The 25815-nt window shown below is 48.5% G+C and overlaps 1 protein-coding gene across 23 annotated transcripts in view; it reads right to left on the bottom strand.

Moving 5' to 3' along the window:
* Nav2 (neuron navigator 2) overlaps positions 1-25815 on the bottom strand; it is a 658517-nt gene that overhangs the window by 70432 nt on the left and 562270 nt on the right. For 3 of the 23 annotated variants that reach the window (XM_087609949.1, XM_087609953.1, XM_087609955.1), the window contains exon 1: positions 12502-12789. The exons of the other annotated variants lie outside the window; for them this stretch is intronic. In XM_087609949.1, coding sequence (XP_087466075.1) covers positions 12502-12527 — 26 coding nt within the window. In that variant the 5' untranslated portion in view covers positions 12528-12789. Of the gene's footprint in view, positions 1-12501; positions 12790-25815 lie in introns of those variants that run through there. 23 annotated transcript variants of the gene reach the window in all.

Genomic DNA, 25815 nt, shown 5'->3' with positions numbered 1-25815 from the left:
AATGTCTTCCGGACGGCTTCAGCTGGGATGGGACTCAGCTATGAGGGCCACCTGAGTGGAGGAGCTGGTCCCACTTCTCCAGAATGGGTGGATTCAGGAGGAGAGGCTACAGGCCTTCCTTGGTCTTGTCCTTTCCCTCTTCCTCTGCTAAAGGTAATCACTCCTCCCCTCGGACACTGACAGGGCAAGATTGGCAGGGCAGGATCAGAATGACCGCAAGATTCAATGCGGTCCCTTGTGGGAGGAGGGGGAGTGGAGCAGAACTGCCTTGAGTTCCCTGGACAGCTCTCCAGAACAAGGTCTGAGGAGAGTGGAGAGTGTTACCACCCTATCACCAGGTCCGCCTTTGTAACACCACACAACATATTCAAAGCACAGCTCTTCCTTCCCCAAGCTTCAGATAGGCAGAGCTCAACCCCTTCCAGCTTCCAGCTTCCAGCCAGTATCCTGGCAAGGACTTCCATCCTTGGATAACCTGTCACTGTCTGCCACCTCCCAACACCACATCTAACCCAGCATCTGGTCTTCGAAAAATGCACCGTCCATATATGTGCAGCTCAGTGTAGACTGTCACCCCACAGTTTATGGTGCCTTGGGCTCTGCCTGGGTCACCACACATTGGCCTTCTGTGATTTCCTCTCAACTTACCCTCCCATGGCAGCCTGAGTGACCTGAAATGCCCTGGGTCTGGCCACTCCTTTCTTTAATGTCCCTAGCTGGCACTCCTCCCCTCCCCCAGGTGTACCTGCCATCCCTACCTTGCAACCCTGTCTCCACTGTGCACTTGCCTCTGACCATATGGGCTTCCCTCCCTTCTAAGTCAGGACTATTTTTCGTCAGCAGGGAGGCTTTCATTGGTTGTCCCTGCAATCTTATCTTCTAGGTCTCAGCAAACATGTCATCTCTTCAGAAATGTCACCCATTACCTATGAAGTCATCGTGTTCTATTACCCCAATACAATCTATTTTTTTTCCTTATTTGTGAGATGGTAGGTATACAGCAAGTGCTTAATAAGTGCTTAATGAATTGAAAATCATGGGTGAATTCCATAAAGTAAGCCGCCAACATCGACGTGACCCTGTTCTACCCACGGCAAATAGTAAGTAATAGTCAGTACTACTGCTTCTCTTCTGTATGGCTGGAGAAGCGAAGGTTCAGAAAGGCGGGATGCTAAGTACAGGGTCAGCTAGAGAGACATGAGTGGGTCAGAATCCAGTCACCCTGACTCCAGTGTCACACTCTGCACTGTGACAACAGACAGCTTCCCCTATAACGTTCTCTAAGCCCACCAAATACTACATAATCCATTCCCCAGGGGAGGCCATGACCCTGGTTCAAGGTCATATAAGGCAAAAAGGACAGGACTGATACTCGACCAATGACTTAGCCAGATTACTGCCCCGTGTGGCCTTCCACGGTGACTACTGCAGAAAGCCTTGCAGAAGGGGGGTCGGAAGCCTTTGAGGAGTCAGGTGGCTGAGAGTAAAAAGAAGCAAACAAACAGAGTCTCCCCTACATGTACACTCACTCCTTCGTACATTTGCACACGTGCGCACAACGCAAAAGAAGTTGTAGTTCATTCCACTAGTTTGCTAGGCATCTGCCTCTACGCCCCGAGTCCTGCTGGGCAGGGGAGAGGAAGGGGCTTCTAGGAAAGCCTGCTTTCAGCTTAGTTGTTCAGTATATCCACCTTGCACAGAATGCAGGAGAGCACAGAGAGAACAGCAGTGAGAGCAAAGGCTCCGAGGCTCCTATGGTGGGATGGATGGTCAGTCCTCTGGCATGGCTGGTTCACCCTGCTTCCAGCCAGACTTGGAGCCAGAAACACCCACGAAGTGTGAGGACCAGGCCCCTGCTCTTGCTCAAAGTGGCTTTGCTTAGGCTTGTTATTCCGTGTAACTGCGCTCCCTAACCAGCTATCAGGGAAGTGCGATTTGTAAGTGACTCCAGATGGGCAGCTGAGAGTCAGCCATGAAGAATGTGGAAAGCAAGATGCCAACTAATCGGGAAGGACAACAGCTAAGTGGAGGCAGTCAAGCCAGCAGGAGACCAGTACAGCCTGGACTGGGAGCCGGAGTCCATGACCTCAAATCAGGCAATCGATATCAAAACAAGTTATGAGAGGTGATTAAGGATGATTAGAGGGAAATCCAGAAGTTGCTGCTGCTGGGCGGTGGTGGTGCAAGCCTTTAATCCCAGCACTAGGAAGGCAGAAACAGGCGGATTTCTGAGTTTGAGGCCAGCCTGGTCTACATAGTGAGTTCCAGTAGAGCCAGAAAAACCCTGTCTCAAAGAAAAACTCTGTGTGTGTGTGTGTGTGTGTGTGTGTGTGTGTGTGTATGTGTGTGTGTGTGTGTTTATGTGTTTGCTTATTTACCTGATGTATATGAGTGTTGTGCCTGTCTGTATGCCTGTCATGTATGTGTAGAAGAAGGCATTGGATCCCTTGGAACTGGAATTACAGACAGTTGAAAGCCACCATGTAGATGCTGGAAATCAAACCCAGGGTCCTCTGGCAAAAATCTCTCCACCCCCCAACTTCACAGTTTTAAGTGGCATGAGATTAAGATGTAAGATTTAAAAACTAGAGTATGATTCCACGGAGACTGGAGGGGCTACAGAGATGGCTCAGCAGGTAAGAACGCTGGCTCTCCTTACAGAGGATCAGGGTTCCGTTCTCAGCATCTAGATGGTAGCTCCCAACAGCCTGTGAGGACAGATCTGGGACTATCTGGCCTCCCTCGGCACTGCACACACATGCCTTCCACACGGGCAGGCAGAACACCCACACACATAAAGAAAAGATAAGAAAAGAACCGAAAGGTTGAGACGACTTCTTAACAACTGAAGTTAAAATAAGCAGCCTAATTTATTTGCTATCAAGGGTTAAATGCTTGAAAGACTTTGCTGCCTTGCTGGAAACATGAAAGGCTTATGGGAGGGGCGTGGGTACATTCAATTTATAAACACACTTTAAAATGTTTAAAGAGATTTGATTATTCAAGTCTGCAGATTTGTTTACCTGTTTAGGTAAAGCCACTCAGCCAAGTCAGCAACGAGAAATTATATTTTTGTTAAAATGTTTTCCACGTTTATTTTCATCTTATGAGCATGAGTGTTTAGCCTGCAAGGATGTATGTGTACCACCTATGTGCCTGGTGTGCACAGAGGCCAGAAGAGGGTGTCGGACCCTCTGGAACTGGAGTTACGGTGGCTGTAGGCCACTGTGCTGTGCTACTGCTGAGGACACAAACACAGAATCTCGGCCACTGCAGCCAGCACTCAGAACCACGAAGCCATCACGCTAACCCTGAAATAATCTGAATTTGCATAGAAATACTCTTAGATTTCAGGCCTGTAAGGAAATCCCGGTCTAAACGCCAAAGCTTCGGTTTGGGTATTCTGATGCACTAACTGTGAGAGGCTGTTTGCACTGCCTAACATGTTTCTCCCCAGGCAGATGAGGCTTGGGAGGCAGCTCAGTTGGCTGAATGCTTGCCTGGCTTGCACACAGCCCCAGGGTTGGTCCCCAGTGTTGTAATAAGCAGGGCTGGGTGACACAGACCTAGAATCCCAGCACTCAGAACATGGAGGCAGGAGGATCCTATGTTCAAGATGACTCCGCACCTACCACTCAAGGTGATCCTGGAATCCTTGGTCGTCTATGTAAACAAACAAACAAACAAACAAACAAACAAACAAACAAACCCTGGAAAGCGCTGCCTGGCTTCCCTGCAGCTTTTCCTGAGTTCCCCTTTGCTCTGAATTTCAAGACTTTCAAAGACAATCCTCCAGCTGCCTGCAGAGGCGGGGTTTCCATAACCTGACCTCCTCCCTCTCCTTTTTATTGCTCCCCTGGAGTTGGAGTTATAAGCACTTGTAAGTTGCCTGGCAAGGGAACTGGGGGGGGGGGGGGAAGCAAGTACTTTTAAGTGCAAAGTCAACTCTTAAGCCCCTCCCCTTAAATGTTTAAAAAATACATTTATTATTATTATTAGTAGTAGTAGTAGTATTGGTAGGAGGAGGAGGAGGAGGAAGAGGAGGAGGTAGGTGTGTGTGTGTGTGTGTGTGTGTGTGTGTGTGTGTGTGTGTGTGTGTGTGTTGGTGCCACAGCACACGTGTCGGGGCGTCAGAGGGTAACTTGCAAGAGTCAGATCTCTCTCTCTATCATGTGTGTCCTGAGAACTGAACTCAGGTAGTCAGGATTGGCAGCAAATCACCTTTGCCTGCTGAGCCATTCGGACAGCCCTGTTTCTCTTTAAACTTCAATACAGATCACAGATACGTCTGATCAGTTCTTAGGCTGAGTGACAGCAAGAATGCATGCGTGGATTCATGGAAACAATGGACACAGAAGCTCCACTTCCCAGCTGTGGACAATCATGTGCCTCCCTCTCAATGAACAGCCCAACCCCTGGAGTCACATATACGTGGTTGGCTTTAAAGACAATCACCTACTTTAGCCAATGAGTGGGTGGAATTCCATAAAACAGACAGACACACACACACACACACACACTATATGAAATCTGAATTGTATATATATTGTGCACGCACACACACATTTTTAAAACTCAGTGTCTCACGTAGCTCAGGTTGGCCTAGAAAAGCTGAAGAGGAACTCCTGGTGCTCCTTCTGCCTGCCAAGTGTTAGGATTACGGGCATGTGCTACCATTCCCAGACTGCCGAACACTTTCTTTAAGAACTTTAGACTGAACATTTTTGAGCGCTAAGCGCTAAGCGCTAAGCCAGTATCCTGCATTTATTCATCCATCTAGTCAGCCAGCACCTCCAGCTGCCAGGCACTGTGTGAGGTAAGGGTCACACAAGACTCAAGAGTGATCCCTGTCGGCCTACCCAATATCTGTGAACAGTACGGACAGCTTGGAATATAAATTTAATGCAAATCAGGGAGGTGGCAGAGGGCATTAGGTTGATCTGGCACTGGTTCCAGATGGCTCTGGTCCCCTACAGCTACAGCCACATTGCAGCATAGCACAATCTGGCTCTGTTCCGAGCCCAGGTCAGTGGGCCCTTCGCTCACTGCTCTCTCATGCCAGCATACACAGGCACAGCCCAAGCCTCTTGGTGCTTCCCCAGACCCATGTCCTGGGGGAGTTTAGATGAGGCCTGTCTTCTCCAGGCTCTGAGCTCCTCTTCTATAAGCAAGAGCTGGACTAAGGCCCAGAAGGTTCCTTTCAGACCAATAGTGCAGGAGGCTCAGTCCAGAGGAAAGCTAAAAGGAGACACGCCTGTCCACGCTGGGGTCTCCTTGCCCACTCAGTGATACTGCCAATCAACCGTTCAAACGCCCAGCCTCCTTCTCACTCACTTTGCCACTCGGAGTAACCTGAGGTACTTTCTGTTTGTCTTTTGGTGTTTTTTCACGAGTGTGTGTGTGTATGTGTGTGTGTGTATCTATCTATAGGTGTATCTATCTATAGGAGAGAGAGAGAGAGAGAGAGAGAGAGAGAGAGAGAGAGAGAGAGAGAGAGAGTGTGTGATATGCACATCTGTTTGTGCTTGTGTTGCGGGGACCAGATGTCCATGTCAGGTTGAGTGTCTTCGATCACTCTGAGATAGTGTATCTTGTCTGCACTCAGAGCTAGAGGATTCCTCTAGTCTAGCCAACTTGCTCCGGGGCCTCCATGTCTCTGCCCTGCCCTCTGGTATTTTTGGGTACCAATCTCCAGCTCTTGCACTTGATGGGAAAGTGCTCTACCTACTGATAGATGTAAGCCTACAGAGAAATAGGTAGGTATAATGTTTTTCATGCATGCCATTATCAGATAGCCCTTAGTGGTATCTGGTTTTTGGGGTTTTTTGGTTTTTAATTAAGGTGTGTGTGTGTGTGTGTGTGTGTGTGTGTGTGTGTGTGTGTGTGTGTGTGTATCTATCTATAGGTGTTTTGCCTGCAACTATGTCTGTGTACCACTTGTCTGTCTGGTACCCATCATGTCTCCTGAACCTAGAGTTACTTGTGGTTGTGATCCTCCATGTGGGAGCTGGGAATTGAACTCAGGACCTCTGGAGGAGCAGCCAGTGCCCTTAACCACTGAGCCACCAGTCCAGCCCAATGACAGGTGTCTTTTTCTTTCTTTCTTTCTTCCTTTTTTTTTTTTGCACAGGTATGCACTCTCATCCAACATAACCCCCAGGAAGCCTCACGCCCACTGCCCCACAGGGTCATGCATCCAAAGGCTGCAAACCCACTAGGGAAGCTCTACAGTCACTTCATGTTGGCATCTACATCAGACCACATGCTAACCACACAGAGAGAGGATAGGTTCCCGCCTGGTATTTATGGTCACCAGGGACAGTATCCTTTGGACAGACCAGATGTTGACTGGGCCAGTGACATTTTTCACTTTCTGTTTCTCCAAATACTTAGGACCCCAGAACTCCTCCCCAGAAGATTCGATTCGACCCCTTTCCAGCTCACCAAGAAGAAAGTCCACAAGAGCTTCAAATCTCCCTGGCAAGCAAAGACATGGGGCAGAGACCCCAGAGCAGCCAGCAGCCAGCAGCCAGCACTCAGCCATTTCCCTAGAACCAGGGTTCTTACAGTGCCCAGACACTCCTCTGCCACCCCAAGAATGGCTGTGAAAACCATCTGTGACAGGGTTGTAAATTACTTCAGCTGTGCACACTTCCGACTTTGCCCCCAGTGCTGTGTGGAGTGATCATCCCAAGGGCGGGAGAAGGCGAGTTTGAGCTGGGGAGTGGAGTGGGGGAGCTGAAAGCAACAAGACATCCAGCCGTGATCTTGAGTCAATGTGGTTACATATTTACAACTTCATCTCTTGCTCAGAATAGACCCGGCAAGGTTACAGAGACAAGGACGCAGACCTTTCTACCCAGATTTACATGTCCTAGCTCTGGAAGTATTGAAGGAGCTACAGGGAGGAAGGGAGGGAGGGAGAGAGGGAGGGAGGGAGAGAGGGAGGGAGGGAGGGAGGGAGGGAGAGGGGATCATTATACTTTTCAAATAGACTCCTTGGGAGATAATGCTATTTACTTAAGAGGAAGACCTGCTAAGCAACACTGTAAAACATAAATAAATCGAACGGTAGAGCTCAGGAGAGGCAGGACCCTCTCTGGACTTAAGTGTCCTCCGACCCATCCCAGAGACCTCTGCCCTTAGCAGATCTCTGCAATTAACTAAACTTCTGGGGAGTCAACACCAGCTGCACCACACCACCACACCGTAAACCAGACCTTACCAGCTAGCTCTTCCGATTCAGCTGAGGAGTCCCCGTGAAGCCCACTCTGCCGCCAGCCCCCAACCCCCACCTCAGCCAGCCAGCTGCATTCAGTTGCAAAAAAAAAAAAAAAAAAAAAAAAAAAAAAAAAAAAAAAAGGCCAGACTGGTGGAACTTGTTTTCTGGCTATTGTTCAAAGCAATTGTTCCCTGAAACCCCAGGGCCAGATTGGAATGAGGTCCTCTGGTAATGGATGAGTGAGCCAGCCCAGCTTCTGGCTTGCCAGGAAATCCCAGGAAAAGAAAGGGAAAGGTTAGCTATCTGTATTCCCACCAAACAGGTACATTAACTATTTCCCCGCCAGCAGGCTGCCTCAGAGCATCTCCAACCCCCACCTGCTCCAGGGTCCCATTAGGGAAGCCTTCAAATGCCTTCCCAGAACTCCCCAGAGACCTTTCATAAAGGGCCAGGGAGATGATAGAAAACCCTGCTCTAGTTGATCTGTAGCAAGTCTGTTAATATTCCCGATATTCTATTCCCTTTGATTCTCATACTGCTACGATCAAAGCAATAAGAAACATTAACAGCTTCCTAAGCATCGTGCCCAGCTATTATTCAACATATTTTCTTCCCAGTTATCATGAGATAAGTGTAATTAATAATTATTCAGAGATGAGAAAAATTAGGATCGGAGAAAATAGGACAAAGGGCATGGAAGTAAGAACCTGTAAGGTGAATTATGAGAGTCCACTACAAGTGTTATGAGTGATGTGTGTATGATATATATACATACATATAATACGCATGCACACGCACACGCGCACGCGTACACACACACACACACACACACACACACACACACACACACACACACACAATCTGTGTTCATATCCGAGGGCTCTGCAGGCCACAGAGCTAATGGAAATCAGAGGATGAGGTCAGTGTGGTGTTCACCTTCCACTCTGTTTGGGGCAGGGTCTCTTCTCAGTTCACTAGTGCCCACGTGTACCCCAAGGTAGTCCAAGAGCTTCCAGAGGTTTTCCTGTCTCTACCTCCCATCTCACTGTAGTTCTGGGAGCCTCACGATCACAGACTTACATGCTACATGGACCCAGTTTGATACAGTTTTGGGAATTCGATCTCAGAATCTAAGGAGACAGGTGAGGCTTGTGTTGAAAGTGGTTTACCAGTGTTAGCCACTGAGCCATCCACCTCCCAAGTGCTCACTTCACGGACTTTGAAGACACATCTATCTCCTCAGTGTTCCAGAAGGTCTTAGAAGTTTTCCACACCACAGAAGACACAGCTACTTGAATTAAAAAAAAATGTAAGTAGGGTGTGGATTTACCTCAGAAACTGCAAGATGACCTGGGACCCCCAGCACTGGGAGAGAACAACAACAAAAGAGACAGCAAAACAACAAAACAAAACAAAACAAAACAAAACAAAACAAAACGGGGTTGGGGATTTAGCTCAGTGGTAGAGTGCTTGCCTAGCAAGCGCAAGGCCCTGGGTTCGGTCCCCAGCTCTGAAAAAAAAAACAAAAACAAAACAAAACAAAAAAAAAAAACAAAAACAAACAAACAAAAAAAACCAAAAAACAAAACAAAACAAAACAAAAACCCACCAGCTAGTCACCTCTCTCTGGGGCCAGCATGTGGTGTTTGTTTGTAGTTCTGGTACAAAAAGAAAACAAAAATTACCCAGAAGTTTAATTTGAGCTTTGCAAGGGCAGAGTTTAAATCCCAAAGTCAGCAAGTTTTGTTGGCCTAGACATGGGCAAGGATGCCACTAAATTCAAGAGGCACACAGAGGCTCTGCCAGCTCTGCAGAGAAACTACCAAATAGGTCTTTGCTGGAATCCAGGCGCCAATTACCTTGTCAGAGCACCCTCATTTCTGGGAGACTCGGGTCTCCTGTGTGGTATTGTGCTAATGACACCCACTTCAGTTCTCACAGACCTTTTGTGGGAATGAAAAGGGTTTGATGGGTGCCCAAGGTTCTCCAGGCACATCTGAGGGCACCAACCCAGGGCAGCTGCAGCCCAGGTTGCAAGGAACCTGCGTGGTGTATGTGAGGGAGGTGTAACTGACACTGTGAAGCAGGCAGTAAAGTCTGGGGGTTGGGGGAGGCATATTGTTCCTTGCTGTGGTCTGTGAACAAGGTCTCCGGGGAGAATAACGTCTACTGATGGTGCCAGGTGCAAGCCCAGTCACTTGGGATGAAAAGAGGGAAACAGAAATCCCACCAAGAGGGCTTAGAGGGGATTTGGCAGAGATGAGAATGCTCCAGGCTTGGGTTTCATCCCCCAGCACCTTTGTCCCACTTTGGTAACCCACTCCTGGACAAGTAGGTGGTCCCTCTGAGGAAGCGTGAAATTCTCCTTCTGGTTTCAGGGCTCTGTATGGTTGGAAACCCCAGGCTTTGGTCTGGATGCCTCAGACCCTCATTGTTATAACAGGCACCAGAGTGTCTGCTGACCTCAGCTACACAAAACCTTCTCTCCTCCCGGGCTCCTCCATGCTCAGCTTGAGCCATTGCCAGTCGCTAGCCAGCTTGGGCCAAGGTTCTCAGCAAACTCATCCTCATTTTCAATTTCCCGGGAAGGGGTTTCCCCTAACATCCACAGATCCAGCCATCGCAATGAATGCAAACAGTGAACACTCGCTGACTAGGGAGAAGAGTTCTAATAACAGATTCCAGGCACCGTCTCAGTATTCTGTAGATGTCAGCAGATTGCACTATCAAGTACTAAGGTCTCCTTTTTCATAGTTGGGGAAGGGGAGCTCGAAGAAGCTAAGTGAGCTGATTAGGGTAATCGAACTTCATGGCCCAGCAACTCTGGTTCCAGAGTTCTTGTGAACCACATCAAGAGGAGGATGAGGAAGAGGAAGAGAAGGAGGGGGAGGAGGGGGGATGAGGAGGGGGGCAGGAGGGGGGAAGAGGAAGAGGAAGAGGAAGAGGAGGAAGAGGAAGAGGAAGAGGAAGAAGAAGAAGAAGAAGAAGAAGAAGAAGAAGAAGAAGAAGAAGAAGAAGAAGAAGAAGAAGAAGAAGAAGAAGAAGAAGAAGGAAATAATCAATCTGCTTTGGCAGGGGGAAAGGCATGTAAGAAATTAGAACATCCACCTGCTCTCCAAACCAAGGACAACGTAGTATCACAGGTCATTTGAAAACATCTCGGTGAGCTAAAGAGAATGGGGTGGGGGGACAAATCACAGAGAGGCCAACTAGTTGGCTACCGTAAGTCTACCGAGGTGGGGGTGGGGGTACATGGGGTCTCCACATCCTCATAAACTCTCCTCCACCCCGATCTCCATTTAGTCTCCAGTTTAGGGCTATGGAAATCTATAGACTGCTGAGTACACAAGAAGCACGCTGCTCTCAGGGTAGCAGGTCGGGAGGCAGGGGTGGTACTCTCCTTTTCTGTTGTCAAAGGCTCTCCTGTAAAGTTCTGCCTCTGGAGTGAAAATCTAGACAAGGAACTAGGTCGAGAAACTAGCCCTTGTGGAATTGGGGATTTAGCTCAGTGGTAGAAGCAAGCGCAAGGCCCTGGGTTCAGTCCCCAGCTCCGAAAAAAAAAAAAAAAAGAAAGAAAGAAAAAGAAAAAGAGAAAAAAAAAAGAAAGAAAAGAGAAACTAGCCCTCAGCAGGCATGGGAATGCATGCCTTTAATTCCAGCACTCAGAAGGCACAAGCAGGTGGAGCTATACAGTGAGTTCCAGGACAGCCAGGGCTACATAGACAGACCCTATCTGGTAAGGAAAAAGGAGGGAATGAAGGGAAGGAGGAAGGATAATAATAGCGAGCTCTCGGTGCTGAAGAGATGGTTCAGTGATTAAGAGCACTTGTTGCCCTTGCAGAGGACCCTGGTTCAGTTACTAGAACCCACACGGTGGCTCCCAACCACCTGCAAGTCCTGACCCCGGGCATCCAATGCTCTCCAGGCAAGTATGTGGTACACCTACATGTAGGCAAAACACTCATACACATAAAATCAATAAATATGAGGAAAGCAAGATCACCTACCATTCAAAATCAACTTTGCGGCTGAAGAGAAGCAAGGCGGTAGCTAATTAGGCACCCCAGCTGGCCAACAGCCTGGGGCACCATTAACATGCAAGCTGGACATCTTCCCCCTCTAAGAGTCATTCAGCTGCCTGGAAAGAGGCCCCCCGGCAGCCCATGGCAGCCCACGGCCAGCTCCAAGGTCACCGGCCTTCCCAGATGTGACCGGTAGTTAGATTCCGAGCTTTCTGAGCTCTCTGCAGCACAGCCTCAGCCAAAGCCACCACATGGACCAGGAGCCTCAGGAAGTCAGAACCGCCAGCAGCTAGGTCCCACTGCAAAGCAAGGGGTGTTTCCTAACCCAGAAACAAGCAGGTTCTCAGTCAGGTTGCCAAGCTGTGTGCACTGGCGAATCCCTGACCAGAGGAAACACCCTTTCTTTGCAAAGCAGTCACTCTCTTATTAGCTGTGTGATGTTGAACGACTCACTTAACTTCTCTGGGTTCCCACTGACTCATTTCCAAGCTGGGCATGCTCTTACAGGCTCAGTGAGGAAGACGGAAGAAGATGTCTGCTAGATGCTCGGCACACAGTAGGTGGTAAGAACCACTTTGTTCTCCCTGGTTAGGTTTAAAAACCGGACTACACATCTCTGAGCAGACATCTATGTGTGTATTTAAAGCTGTAACACTGTAGCTACTCATTCTCTCCTGGGACCTAACTTTTAGGAGAGTTTTTGTTTTGTTTTAAAGCCCACTCAGTAATTTTCAGTATTAGTAAACACAACCACAGCCTCATCTGGCTCCTTAGATTCTAAACAAAACCCCCCATGCAAGTCACTTTAATCAAGCCACCAGCAGCCCTGGCGTGGGCCACTCCAGCCCCCCCCCACTCCCCTTCCCCCAAGCAGCCCAAGACTTGGAATGAAGACTTGAGACAGCTGGGTGAGCAACACCCAGTTTTTCAGGCTTGACAGCCTAGTTTGATAAGGGGGACAGGGACACTGGGGATGAATTGTCTAGGTGTGTCAAATGCTTTTGGGGAATGTCCCAGCCACCTCTAAGCCATCAAGGTTAAAGAGGAGGACACGGGGAGGCGGGATTTGTAGACACACACACACACACACACACACACACACACACACACACACACACTCACACTCTCACACCAAAGTGGTGATTTTGGCAGCTGCCCCATTGCTTGCTCTGCCAGCTTTCCAATACTATCCAAGAACCTACAAGGCGTTGCATGCCCTAAACCCCTAGTCCCAGGAACTCTGAGAAATCGTCCTACCTTGTAAGGTTCCTAGGCCAGAGCATGGCACTACATTACGGACCCTGGAGAACGGTGGACAAAGAAGCCGAGTGACTCTCATGGGACCACAGTCCCCGCAGCCTGCCGTCCCGCCCACGCCTGGCCGGGCAGTCACAGCACCCTGCGAATCTGCTACTGAGGGGCTAGTGAGGAGACTACTACCGTTCCCTAGCCCTGGAGGGAAATCCGATCCGCCAACAAAATTAACCTTTAAAGTGCCGAGGGAGCGGAGGTCAGGGCCCAGTGCCGGTATCAAGTCAGCTGTGTGAAGTTTCAGCAAGGCAAATCCAGCAGCAAACTCAGACACCCTACCGTAAAGCACCGAATAGAGGGTCCTGCACATGTCCCAGAGGCGGCTATCGTAGATCCCACCCACATCTATTGCACTAAAAACACAAGGTCTTTTCAGCAACACGTGCTTCTTTTAAATGCACGGAGCTCAAAGGCCATAGAAACTCTTTCCTCAGTTGGTGGACGTGTGACTTCAAAGCATTTGGTTAAAATGCTGAGCCCAGAGGAAGAGAACCATGTTACCTGTCTATGTGGTTAACAAGGACGCACACTCTTTCTAAGGATGCCGGTGTTAATGGGGTGTGTGCGCCAAGGGAACTATGCACTAATTCCTCACAATGCTTTAAAAAAAATGAATCTCGGTCTGCACATGGCTACATTGAGCTTTATGGTAGCGCTGGTGAGAAAGGAAGATGGGACCAGAGAGGGACTAGGTCTAGGATGGGAAGTTGAACCCAGCTAATCTCTACTAAAACCTGTAATCCAGCACTCAGTGGGCAAGATAGAAACAGATGCCGGAAGAAGGAAGCAATTGTCCCACGGCTGGGAACGTGAAAGCGAAGCTATGTTACAGCCACAGGCTTTTATCTCCAGAGAAAGGGGAAAGATGAGTCAAAACCCTTGCTTATTTCCCCCAAATCCTACAGCATAGTTTACAGCAGCCTTGGAAGACTTCTCCCGAGCTAGGCTCACCCCTGGGGGCCATGCTGCCCCTGCAGCTGGTTAGGGAGTGTCTCTGTGTGTATAGGGGGCAGGGTGGAGGAATGGTCTTCTGGGGTGGGCGGGGGATGAGTGGGTGGGAGAGGAAGCAATAACGTGAGTGTGTCGGGTCTCTGTGGGGTTTTTAGAAGTTTTGAGAAGGGGATGGAGACCGTTCTGGCCCCCACCCACCTGAGAGGGAATAAAATTGAATTCAAAGAGGAAAGGAGAGGGGCGGGGCTGGGAGTGTTTCCCAGGTGAGTAAAAAGGCAAAGAGTCTAGGAGCTGAGATTGCAATCTCGAAGGAGTCCCAGCCAGGGAGGTTACTCATTCCTGTCTCAGCCCCCAGGGCCCTCCTCCACCCCAGGCATCAGCAGTGGGAAGGGGAAGGCAGATGTGGGGGTTGGGCGGCAGGTAAGTTCGGCTAGTCCAGACTTCCTCAGACCAAAGTAGGGGGGGACAAGCTCTGGCTAACCAGGGTGTTTCCATGCTCTGATGACCAATTTTCTCTGTCCTAGGAATTACTAATTTTTTTCTAAACAATATGTCTGAGGGTCTGAACCAATGTATACAAAGGAAATGTAAACACATATACACACAGAGACAGACAGACAGACACATACATCCTACAGTTGCTCTTTGCTTTAAGCAATAGAGGAGGTTAAAAATTGAAAGCCTAGATAAAGTAGGAGATAAACTAGGAGTTGCCCAAGCATCCACTTACACATCTGCTCACCCAGCTAGCGCATAATCACAGAGGTGCACAAGCTTCCGCTTCGCTGCTCTAAGTGCAAGAACCCGGCAGTCAACAGAAAAGGCTTCCTAGAACAGAGCTTAACTTTCAGGGGAAGCTATGAAGTTTCACCTGCGAGCTACACAGTAACAGGACAACGTAGGTAAAGGATACAGTCGGCTGGCCAGAGGCTACGGAGAAAACAAAATGGGAAGCACGGGATGCGATATGGAAGGGAGGTGTCTGAGCAAGCCCTGCTGAGGAGGTGGGCTCTACCATAGATCTGAGGGCCCAGTGGGAGCTGGCTGCCTGAATATCTAAGCCAGCACAAGGACCTTCCAAGAACAGAGCTAAGTCCTCAGGCCAGATGCAACCTACGCACGGAGACCAAGAGTACAGGGATCAGCAGAGGGGCCAGGGAACCAAAGGGAGCCCAGGAGAAGGTCAGGCCAGAGGGCCAAGGTCCAAGCAGGCCTGCAAGTCACAGGAGACAGCTTGGGCTTGACTTTCCTGAGTTCCTGAGTAGAAACGTACTCAGAGGGTTATTAAGTGTTGGATCACCTTCTGACAAAGTGTAACTCTGGTACCACGGGAATGGCTTGTGTCTCGCACAAAGCAAACGGGCTTGGGGTGGGAGACTTCAATTTTCTTTCTATGGTCAGACGTAAAGAATCATCTCTTTAATATAAAAGACTGAATGCCTTGCAGCAGATGACAATCAGGTGTGACTAAGGAAGACCCAGTCAGGGCTGGAGAGATGGCTCGATGGTTCAGAGCACTGGCTGTTTTTCCAGAGGACCCCAGTTTTGGTTCCTGGTACCCACGCGGCTGCTCACAATTGTTTACTGCAGTTTCAGGGGATCCAATGACCCCCGTCTGTCCTCCATAGGTACAAAGCACACGCATGGTGTGTGCACACGGGCACACATGCAGGCAAAACATCAATACACGTGAAACAAAATAGAGTCTTTAAAAATGTAAAGACACAGACAGCAGGAGAAAGGAAACGACCACCACCACCACCATCACCACCACCATCACTACCACCACCACCACCACCACTCACACACACACACACACACACACACACACACACACACACACACAGCCCACCAAAACAAAACAAGGAAGTCATTGAATTCTGAGGCAGCTGGCAATTCTCTGTCTGTTGGGAAGTATTGTTTCTGACCTTAAAAACTGGCCAAATTCAAAGGTCCTCGAACTCCCAACAGTTTTACCCATAGTAAACATGTTATCAGATGTCAAGGTTCCAAAGTTACTGTCATTTTTTTTTAAAGATTTATTCATTTATTTTATATAAGTACACTGTAGCTGTCTTCACACACACCAGAAGAGGGCATCGGATCTCTTTACAGATGGTTGTGAGCCACCATGTGGTTGCTGGGAATTGAACTCATGACCTCTGGAAGAGCAGTCGGGTGCTCTTAACCGCTGAGCCATCTCTCCAGCCCCTGTCATTTTTTTTTTTAAAAGCAAAGGAAGCAAAGTAAACTCTACCCAGACATCAGAAAGTAGAACAGAGCTTCGCTGTAGGAATACAATCACAAGACAGAAAACTAAGGAAATGGCTCTAAAAAAATGGGCCCTACTGTTCCCTCGTTCCTGTGTGTGCATATGTGTATCATGTGCACGTATGCCTTCACAGAGGCCAAAAGGAGGCACCAGATGCCCTGAGGCTGAGGCTGTGAGTGTCTGATGTGGGTGCTGGGAACTGAACCCAGGTCCTCTGAAACAGCGGTTAGTGCTCTTCACCCTTGACCTTGTTTGTAATGAGTACCGCATTTAAGACATCGCAGTGGAGAAGCTTAGCTGCTTCCCCCCTCCTTCTGCTGAGAAGTGTGCCACCTGTCCCTTCAAACACTGTAGGATATTCAAGCTGGGGGCATAGCAGTTGGGTCAGTAGAAGGCACACTTAGCACTCAGCTTTGAGGCTCAATTCACATGCTTCTGCAATCCCAGCATGCAGGAGGAGGAGGTAGGAGGGTTAGAGATTCAAGGCCTCATTCAGCTGCTTAACCAGGAACAGGGCTATCTGAGACCTTGTCTCAAAAGTGAAAAACAAAATCACAAAAGTAAAACCTTGGACTCCATGCTCCTCCTTAGCTGTTCAGAGTTCTTGCTAAAAGAGCTACAGAACCCACCATCCCACTGTCCCACCATTCCACCGTCTCACTTTGGTACCCGCTTCTCCTCTAAGAACACCGCCTTTCTTCCTTAAGTACAATAATGGCTTCTTCTACCTTACCCCACCTAAGTTTCCAGCAGCGAGTGGATCTACTCCTCCCTTCTCACCTCCCATGTGGTGTTATTCTCCACCCTGGTCCTCCTAGCCCTCCCGGACTGTTTCCTTGGGTCTCCTTCCTCCTGATCTCTCCATCCCTCATCTCTCTCTGTTCTCCACCCTCTTTTCCTATGACCTCACACATGGCTCCAAATACTAGATGTAGCCAGATACGTCTAATGTGTGATCTCTCGAGCCTGGGCCCTCTGGGCACTCAGCTCATGTGGAATTGAATCTTTCTACCAAGTTAATGCCTCCAACTTTTAACATGTCGGCGTTGTGCTACCAGAGCCTTGGCCACTTCAATATGTGACTAGGTGTCACCTTTCCCAGTTCTCTTTTCCTTCTTCTTATCAGATCTTATCGATGACAATGCCCCCCCCCCCCAAGAACATTGTTATGGGAGACATAAACAAAAATCTGTCTCCTCACTTCTGGGTTACCAAAGCACGATTGTTCCTCGAGAGTTTACCCTGCTGACTTATGGAGCACGAGTGAGAGTCACTTGCAGGAGTGCAGGTGACTTCAAAGCTGCCACATCACTGGACAGTCTCACTCCAGCATGGAGGAGGACTTCCTGTAGCAGCATAGATAGGGAGGGGTGCCCACTTCAAATAACTTCACACAGGCTGAAAGCTCACGTGTAGTTCGTACAGAATTCCATACAGGTGGCCTGAAGGAATGAACAGGAAAGAGTAACTCAGAATCTCAGGTGACAATCCAAAGACCCTGTCTGTCTGCTCCCCTCCTTCATCACCAGTCAACAAGCCCGGGCTTGTGGATCTCTTTCGAGAAGTCACTGGATGGTTTTCTCAGGAGACGGAGCCCTGACATTGAACCTGCTCACTGCTCTCTAGTCAGAGCCTGACCCCCACCGCCATCCCAGGCTCAGTCCTCCAGACTCGGTGACAATGACCTTGCTCAACTGTACTTCAGATCCCATCATTCCCACCTAAAACCTCTGATGCCTTCCCAAGGGACTGAGTGCCAACCTGAATCCACTACCCTGCCCGGAAGTCTCCTGCCCACATCATCCGTAACTCTACCCGCCTCTCTGACGTGGCCGAGCTCTCTCCCATTGCAGCCTGTCTTTTCACTGTCACCTTGAGAAAGCCGCCACGGCCTTCTTCAGGGGCTGGAAAGGCTGTGTTCCAGGAAGCTTCTTTTACCATGTTTTCCTTTTCTTCTCCATCTCCTCCCACAGCCTACACCAGTGCTGCTGTGTGGCCCCCGCAGACAGAGGAAGAAAACCTCTCCACATCTCCTGGAGCCTCTGAAGTGTCCCTAAATAAAGCCATTAGCTCCAAGAGTCTTTATAGTTGCAAACAATACGACGCTAACAAGAAATTTTTTTGGGGGGTTGGGGATTTAGCTCAGTGGTAGAGCGCTTGCCTAGCAAGCGCAAGGCCCTGGGTTCGGTCCCCAGCTCCGAAAAAAAGAACAAAAAAAAAAAAGAAATTTTTTTTGAGGGTTGGAGGAACATTTTGAGACAAGGCCTAACCGCTTCTTGGCCCTTTGGCTAAGATCAAGTGAGACAGGTCTATTTATATAGCCCTGGATGGATGGAACTTACCATGAAGACCAGGCTGGCTTCAAACTTGTAGCAATCCTCCTGCCACATCTTTCTCAGCGCTGGTGTTACAAGTGTTTTACACACAATTGTAAGAGACTCACCGGCCCCTGAAGCCTGGCTTGGAAGCCCATGTTCGGTGTGGCTGCGTCTGGTCTTCCAGTCATGGCCTCATGCTCCAGCCTTTGGTTTCTTATCTTGAGCACCAGGCATCTAGTGAATCGGGTCCCTTTTTATGGCTTGTTAGTAACAGAAAAAGGACAGCAAGAAGAAGAAAGGCAGGAGAGCCAGGAAGGATGAACTCGGCAGAGGAGAGCTAAGAGGGCCTGTGTGGGAGGCGTGACATTGCCTGGTGTGGGAATAAACCGGATGTAGCCTGAGGCAGCCGGTGGAAGTCAGATGTGGTGACTCACATCTGTAACACCAATGCTTGCAGGGCTGAGACTGAAGGATTGCCCCAAATTCAAGGTCAGCCTAGAATACATAGTCAACTCTAAACTAGGCTGAGCTGCTCTGTGAGGCACTGCCAACAACCAAACAAACCAGAAAACAAAAGGGAAGCTAGGCGAAGGGGCTCACACTGTGATACTAACGCTTGGGAGACCAAGGCAGGAGGACAGCGGCTCATATGGGCTACACAGTAAGTGTAAGGCCAGCCTGGGCTACAACGAGACCCTGTCTAAAACAACAGTGACAGCAATAGCAGCAAAAAACAAACAAACAAAAAACCCAAAAAACAAAAACAACAACAAAACAAAACCCAAACTCCCAAACAAAACAAGATAAAGCACCTTGGGGGCCAGTGAAATGGCTCAGTAGGTAGGGTGTCTGCTGCCAAGTCTGACAACCTGAGTTCAATTCCTGACCCACACAGTTCAACCAGGGACTGACGGACTCCTGCAAGTTACCGTCTAACCTCCACACCTGAGCTGTGACTCTCTCTCTCTCTCTCTCTCTCTCTCTCTCTCTCTCTCTCTCTCTCACACACACACATTCTCTTCTGTCTCTCTCTGTCTCTCACACACACAAACACACACACAACATACAGAAGTATAATTCAAAAAAAAATTTTAAAAGCTTCCTATAGGTAAGTTGCAGGAAAGAGTATCCTTACTGATAAGCAGGTAGTTAAACACAGACCTGGATATACTTCACTGCAAATTGACATGTAGGTAATGAGCGTGTATTCCAGAAGGAGATCTCATTCCAAGTCCCTTTGGCTAACAGCCACAGCCATGCAAATTCCCTAGCTGAGGTCTCCAAGGCGTCCATTGAGAAAGGTAGTTCAGGAGGTCTTCTAGAGATAATTTGGAACAAGGCCTTCCCCTACCTTCAGTCACGAACATCCTTCTTAAGAATGAGGACGCCGGGGCTGGAGAGATGGCTCAACGGTTAAGAGCACCCAACTACTCTTCCAGAGGTCCTGAGTTCAATTCCCAGCAACCACATTGTGGCTCACAACCATCTGTAAAGAGATCTGATCCCCTCTTCTGGTGTATCTGAAGACAGCTACAGTGTACTTATATAATAAATGAATAAATCTTAAAAAAAAAATGAGGACGCAGAATGGCTACTTGGTCTCTGTACCCACACCATAAAAAAATATCAAGGAGATTCACGAGAACAGCATTGGCTACAGGGGTTGTGTTTATAAGGGAGTTGGATGTACTGAGAGAATTCCGGGAGTTCGAATGCATGTTTTGCTGCTGAAACCTCTCCATTAGGAGAGGCGAGCATGGTGGTATATGAGTTTAATCACAGCATTCTGAAGGCAGAGGCAGGAGGAGATCTGTAGCCAACTCCAGGCCCCTCAGAGCTACATGGTACAGGTGAGTTAAGGTTAAATACTGAGCCATGTTCAAGAAAGAGAGAAGGGGGCGGGGCAATGGGGTTGTGGCTCACTTGGCAATGAGCCTGCCTGGCATACAGGACGCCCTGATTGGATCCCTAGCTCTGCATGGTGCTATAAACCTATAATATAGCATTTGGGATTTGGGAGCAGGAGGATCCTAAGTTCAAGGCCATGCTCAGTCACACAGAGAGTTCAGGCCACAGGAGACCCTGACTTAGAAAACAAAACCAATAATTGACACAGGTATTATTATGAACTATTCAAAGTGACACTTCAGCATTGTCTAATTGACAGTACAGCTTCGTGGGCACCTGTGGACACGGCCACTGCAGGATGTGATAACCAGAGAGAAGGGGAGGCAGGCTGGGGTCAAGCAAGATGGCACAGTGGCTAACGGTGCTCACCACCAAGACTGGCAACCTGACGTAAGTGAACACACACACACACACACACACACACACACACACACACACAAACACAAACACACACACACACGAATAAACAACCATAATAAAAATAAAATTAAGAGGATATAAAATCAGGAGGAATACTTGCCCACCCAGTTCTCTCAGCCTCCCCCCAAGCATGATATTTACCCCCTGGTTCTTCTACTGAGATCCTTCTCAGAAGAAATGACTTTCTCTGAGAAACAGACCCTCAAGCCATCTGTCCTCCACTGGGGATGAGACAACCCCCAAACTCATGGCCAGCTTTCTAAGCGCCAGGCAACACATCCAATATTGTCGGTGTCCAACGGCATGGAACCTTCTGCAACCACAAGGTAAGAGGCTCTTTATGGAGAAAAACCTGCCCCTGCTTTAGCCTTGGCATTTTGTTATTTCCCTTCCAAGTTTATAGGAAACTATAAAATTGGTTTGCAAAACCTACCACAACCTCTAAACCACAATCTAGTCTAGTTGAAAAGAAGGGGGAAGCGGGGAGGTCTGGCTGAGAGCCCAATTCATCCCAGCTATTTGTCTAGCAGGAAGGAAGGAAGGAAGGCCACCTGAAAAGTTACAGACTGGTTAAGAATTAAACTTCATTTGACCATTAGTCTCCAAGAAAAAAAAAACATGTTTTGAATAAGGGAAAAGAGGGAAACAGGATTCCAGCACAGGATCAGAGCTTGTCCATTTTTCTCTTGGATTGAAAACCCAAACGATAGGCTTGAAGCATGCCTTTAATTCCAGCACGTGGGAGGTGGATCTCTGTGAGTTCGAGGCCAGCCTGGTCTTTAGAGTAAGTTTCAGGACAGCCAGGGCTATGTAGAGAGACCCTGTCCAACACACACACACACACACACACACACACACACACACACAGAGAGAGAGAGAGAGAGAGAGAGAGAGAGAGAGAGAGAGAGAGAGAGAGAGAACAGAGACAGAGAGAGAAGCAAGGCTGAACTGTATTAGTTCTGGGTACCAGATTGAAGCACGACCCCATCCTTACCTAGGAAGATAGACCTATCATCCCCAACTCACAGGTATTACATGTTAAAGCCCGCATCATGGGGTGTGGGGGTGGGGAAGAAATGGCTCAGTGGTTAATAGCATTTGTAGTTCTTGCAGAGGACCTAGGTTCAATTCTTAGCACCCACATGGTGACTTGTAACTCCAGTTCTAGGTGAGCGGGCACCATCTCTTGACTTCTGTGAGCACCAGCTTTGCATTGGCAAAACAACCACACACATGCAGATTTAAGAAGAAAAAAAGAAACTGGGGCATTTAAAGTTCTCAGTTACTGAGTGTTTGCCATGGCTCTCTTTGCTAATTATTACTGCCTTATTTAATGCATCTGACTGTACGTATGAAGCAGACATTGCCTCTCAGTTTATATGAAGACGTGGGGGAAATGGGTTGGCTAACTTGCCCAAGGCCACAAGGATGGGGGAAATCTAGGCGAACCAGCTTTAGTCACTCCTGAATTTTTGCGTTGGCTTTGCACTTGGCACGTGAGGAAGGATGCCAGCCTCGTCATGTTCTTTACTGGAGGAGTGAGATGGTAAGCTGAGGCCATGGCTCGCCCCCTTCTTCTCCTCTCTCTGTCTAGAAGACTAGGTGGGGGACGATGTCAAGGCAGATTCTCAGTCCGTACTCTGATTCAGGTTTAGAGAGGAAGATAAAAACTGTCATACAATTTAGAGAAAAATGCAGATAGTTAACACTGGGCATTCAGCTGTGACAGCCAACTGGACAGAGACAGAGACTCTGTTCTTTAGCCAAACTTCCCACCCCACCCCCCTGCCCCAAACACGGAGCCAGGAGCAACAACAGAGACTGTGAATGGCTCAGGGCAGCCCTGTCACGAACAGAACATACTGGAGACTATGTCCTACAGAACCAGGACATCATGGCACCAGTGTTAGAATTAGAAGGGAAATATAGAAAGCAGGCTTAATGGACAGCTCACACTAGTGCGCATACATCTCGTTTCAACAACGGCCTTTGCATTGTTGTTTAAGAACAACAGGGCTGAAACACCCAGAGTACCTCCCCTCCCCCATTTGGAGCTAATCAGAGGGTGGGTCCTCAATGAATAGAGAACTCTGTGGTTATTGAAAAATGACAGTACAGAATTCCGATAGAATGCACCCCCTGCAGTAGCGCTGCGGTATCTGGTACCTCTCGTTTGCTTTGGGTTCATAGAGCAGCAGTTGAAATTAAGGGCTGTAGAGCCACACTGCCCGGGTTCAAGTCCCGGCTCTGCCACGCCTAGTTGGCTGACTCTTCCAAGCACACACAGGCAGGTGCATTTCAGCAGCATCGACTGAGGTGCGGGTTTGGGGAGATCTTACTTTTAGATTAAAGCCAGGCGTGTGAAGAGCTTAGACAGCACGAGGCTCACAGTGCATGCTGGAGAAAGGACCTCGGCCCTTGGGAGGTGGGAAGCAGGAGAATCAGAAGTTCAGGGTCATTCTCAGCTATGGAGGAAGCTCCAGCCCAGCCTAGAGACTAGGCTGGTGACCCTGTCTTAGAAACAGTAAAAGAAATGTCTGGGCTTTTGAAAATAAAATGCATGAACAGAGAATTGTGGGAAGCACCGAAATGCTAATGGGTCTTGGAATCGGACAGTATCATCAACCTTTTTCTTTTAAGATTTATTTATTTATTTATTTATTTATTTATTTATTTATTTATTTATTTATTATAAGTACACTGTAGCTGTCTTCAGACACACCAGAAGAGGGCATCAGATCTCATGACAGATGGTTGTGAGCCACTATGTGGTTGCTGGGATTTGAACTCAGGACCTCTGAAGAGCACTCAGTGCTCTGAACCACTGAGGCATCTCTCCAGCCCAACCTTTTTCTTCAAACCCTACCGTTTGCTTCTCTGTACTTCCCATGTTTCCAGATAAAACATATGGTTTTGGTTTTAGCAAAGAAAGAAACCACATGACTCCAAAATTTGTTTTTAAAAAACAAAACAAAACAAAAAAACGCTACAGGGGGTCGGTCAGTGAGATGGCTCAGCAGGTAAAGGTGCTTGCTGCCAAGTTTGATGGCCTGCGTCTGATCCCTGGAACCCACGAGGTGGAAGGAGAGAACCAATTCTCACAGGTTGTCCTCTGATCTTCACTCACGTGGTATGTATGTACTCCTCTGTCCCCATCCCTACACCCCACTAAGTAAATGATACCTGCTATTCCCTGTCCCCCTAAAAAAAAGATGCTAATCATAGTAGATATTTAAAAACTGGAACAAGTGCGTGGGATTTCCTGGTCTTTCCTGATTTGTACCAAGTCCTTTAGAGAAGATTCCCAGGCAGGATGAACGCACAGAGACGGGAGTGCCTGATTTCTTTCGAAGCAATCCACTTAGTTTGAAATGTCAGGAAGTTTAGCGGATTAAGGGTATTACAGTCACATTCATAAAGGTGTTTTGTTAGAACTTCCAAATAGCAAGCTGGTGAAATAAGCCACATACAGCCTTAAATGAAAGCCTGTTACAGTACTTAACATTTCCCAGGGAAGGAAAAAGACCTCCAGGTATTAATTTACCTAGAGCAGCTGCCTGGAAGATACTGTAATGGATCCATTTAGCCAGGGCTATAGAGCAGGTCACCAGTCACAGAACTAGGCAGCTTGGACCCAGAGGCCCCTGGTGGAGTGGAGTGGTGGGACTGCAAATTAGCAGTAATGAGAGGTGTGTCTGCATTCTGACAGAAGCGGCAGCTGCATACCTGATCCCGGGGCATTTTTTTAAGCTGCTAGGATCCGGGAAGCACATGGTAGGCTTGGCTTTTATTTTATGCGTTTGAGTGTTTTGTCTGTGTCTATGTCTGGGTACCATGTGCATGCCTGGTGCTCGCAGAGGCCAGCAGAGTATTGGATCCCCTGGAACCGGAGGCCCAGGCAGATGTGGGCCACATGTGGGTGCTTGGGATCTAACCCAGTTCCTCTGGAAGCAGCAAGGGCTCTTAGCCACTGAGCCATCCTTCCAGCCCAGGTTTGGCTTATGAAATTCACCAACTAAAATAACAAGAGCCCCTGCGTGCAAGCACACCTTGGGACAGGAAGGTCAAGTCAAACTCTCCAAAGGGAAGAGACTGGCTATGTGTGACTGAGTCCAGGCTTTCACTGCAGGCCCTGTGCAGTGCACTTCAGCCCGTGAACCTAAGCATTCTTCTGTTAAGACTTCATCTACAGATCTAGACAAGCTTGTAAGAGGCCTGTTTGGTTTTGGACCCTAGGACAAAGGACGGAGGTGCATATTTTACATACCAAAGTAGACTTGGCCTCCAGGTTCTCCCAGCATCCCTCAGTCCCTGGCCTGGCATACCCTGCCCCCAACCTTGCCGTTTCCTTCCCCCAGAGGCCCTTCCCTTTATAATCCAGACGTTTTGGTTTTGACTCTCTGAGCCAGCTTGAGCCCTTTCTCCATTTTTCTTTCTCCCTTCCCCGTGGTGACTTCCCAAGACTCAATCCTTGGGGCCAATGAAGTCACCTGAGAGTGGCTTCCTAATAAACCTGCCTTTTCTTTTCTTTTCTTTCTTTCTTTTTTTTTTAAAGATTTATTTATTTATGTATACAAGTACACTGTAGCTGTCTTCAAGTACAACTGAAGAGGGCATCTGATCTCATCACAGATGGTTGGGAGCCACCATGTGGTTGCTGGGAATTGAACTCAGGACCTCTGGAAGAGCAGACAGTGCTCTTATCCTTTGAGCCATCTCTCCAGCCCAAACCTGCCTTTTCTATATTCTAATCTGACTTGAATTGGCTCATTTCACTATCAGCAAGGCTCTGTGCTTTTAATATGAGACGTTCACCACAAACTTATGTGTTTGAATGGCTACCTTCCGGCTGGTGTGCTATTCATACAGGGCGGTGGAACCTGTAGGAAGAAGTGGGTCACTGGGGTGAGCCTGAAGGAAGTATAGCCCAGCTCTACTTCCTGTCCTCCAAGATGTGAACAAGCAGCCTTGGGCTCTTGGAGCCAGCCACAAGCTGACCCCATTACTGAGGAGTGGCTTGTCTCCAGGCCTTCATTCTTTATCTCGATTGGCAGCATCCCCTCCAAAAGGGAGCCATAGCAAGTCCTCTGTGCTGCCTCCTGTCAGGTATCTGGTCACAGCGACAAGAGAGTAACCAATACAGGTTCTAAGTCAAACACCTGCAAAACGAATGTTTATGTCTCCTCCCTGGACCTTCTGAAGTTACAGTTTTAATGGAAAGGACGCCGTCCCAGTCTGGAGAGCAAAGGGACAGAGTCTTTCCCAAAGGGGAGGGAGGCAGACAGACAACTGAGGCTCCCCCAGCAAGTGGAGGCGTACGACCTACCCCACCCCCACCCCCAGGGCTGATGTCTGCTCCCAGGTGACCAGGATGTGATGGTGACTATGTTC

This window comes from Rattus norvegicus, chromosome 1, assembly GCF_021556685.1.
Source record: "Rattus norvegicus strain SHRSP/BbbUtx chromosome 1, alternate assembly SHRSP_T2T, whole genome shotgun sequence".
NCBI classification, from domain to species: Eukaryota; Metazoa; Chordata; class Mammalia; order Rodentia; family Muridae; genus Rattus; species Rattus norvegicus.
This window is presented reverse-complemented; position numbering and strand designations above follow the sequence as displayed.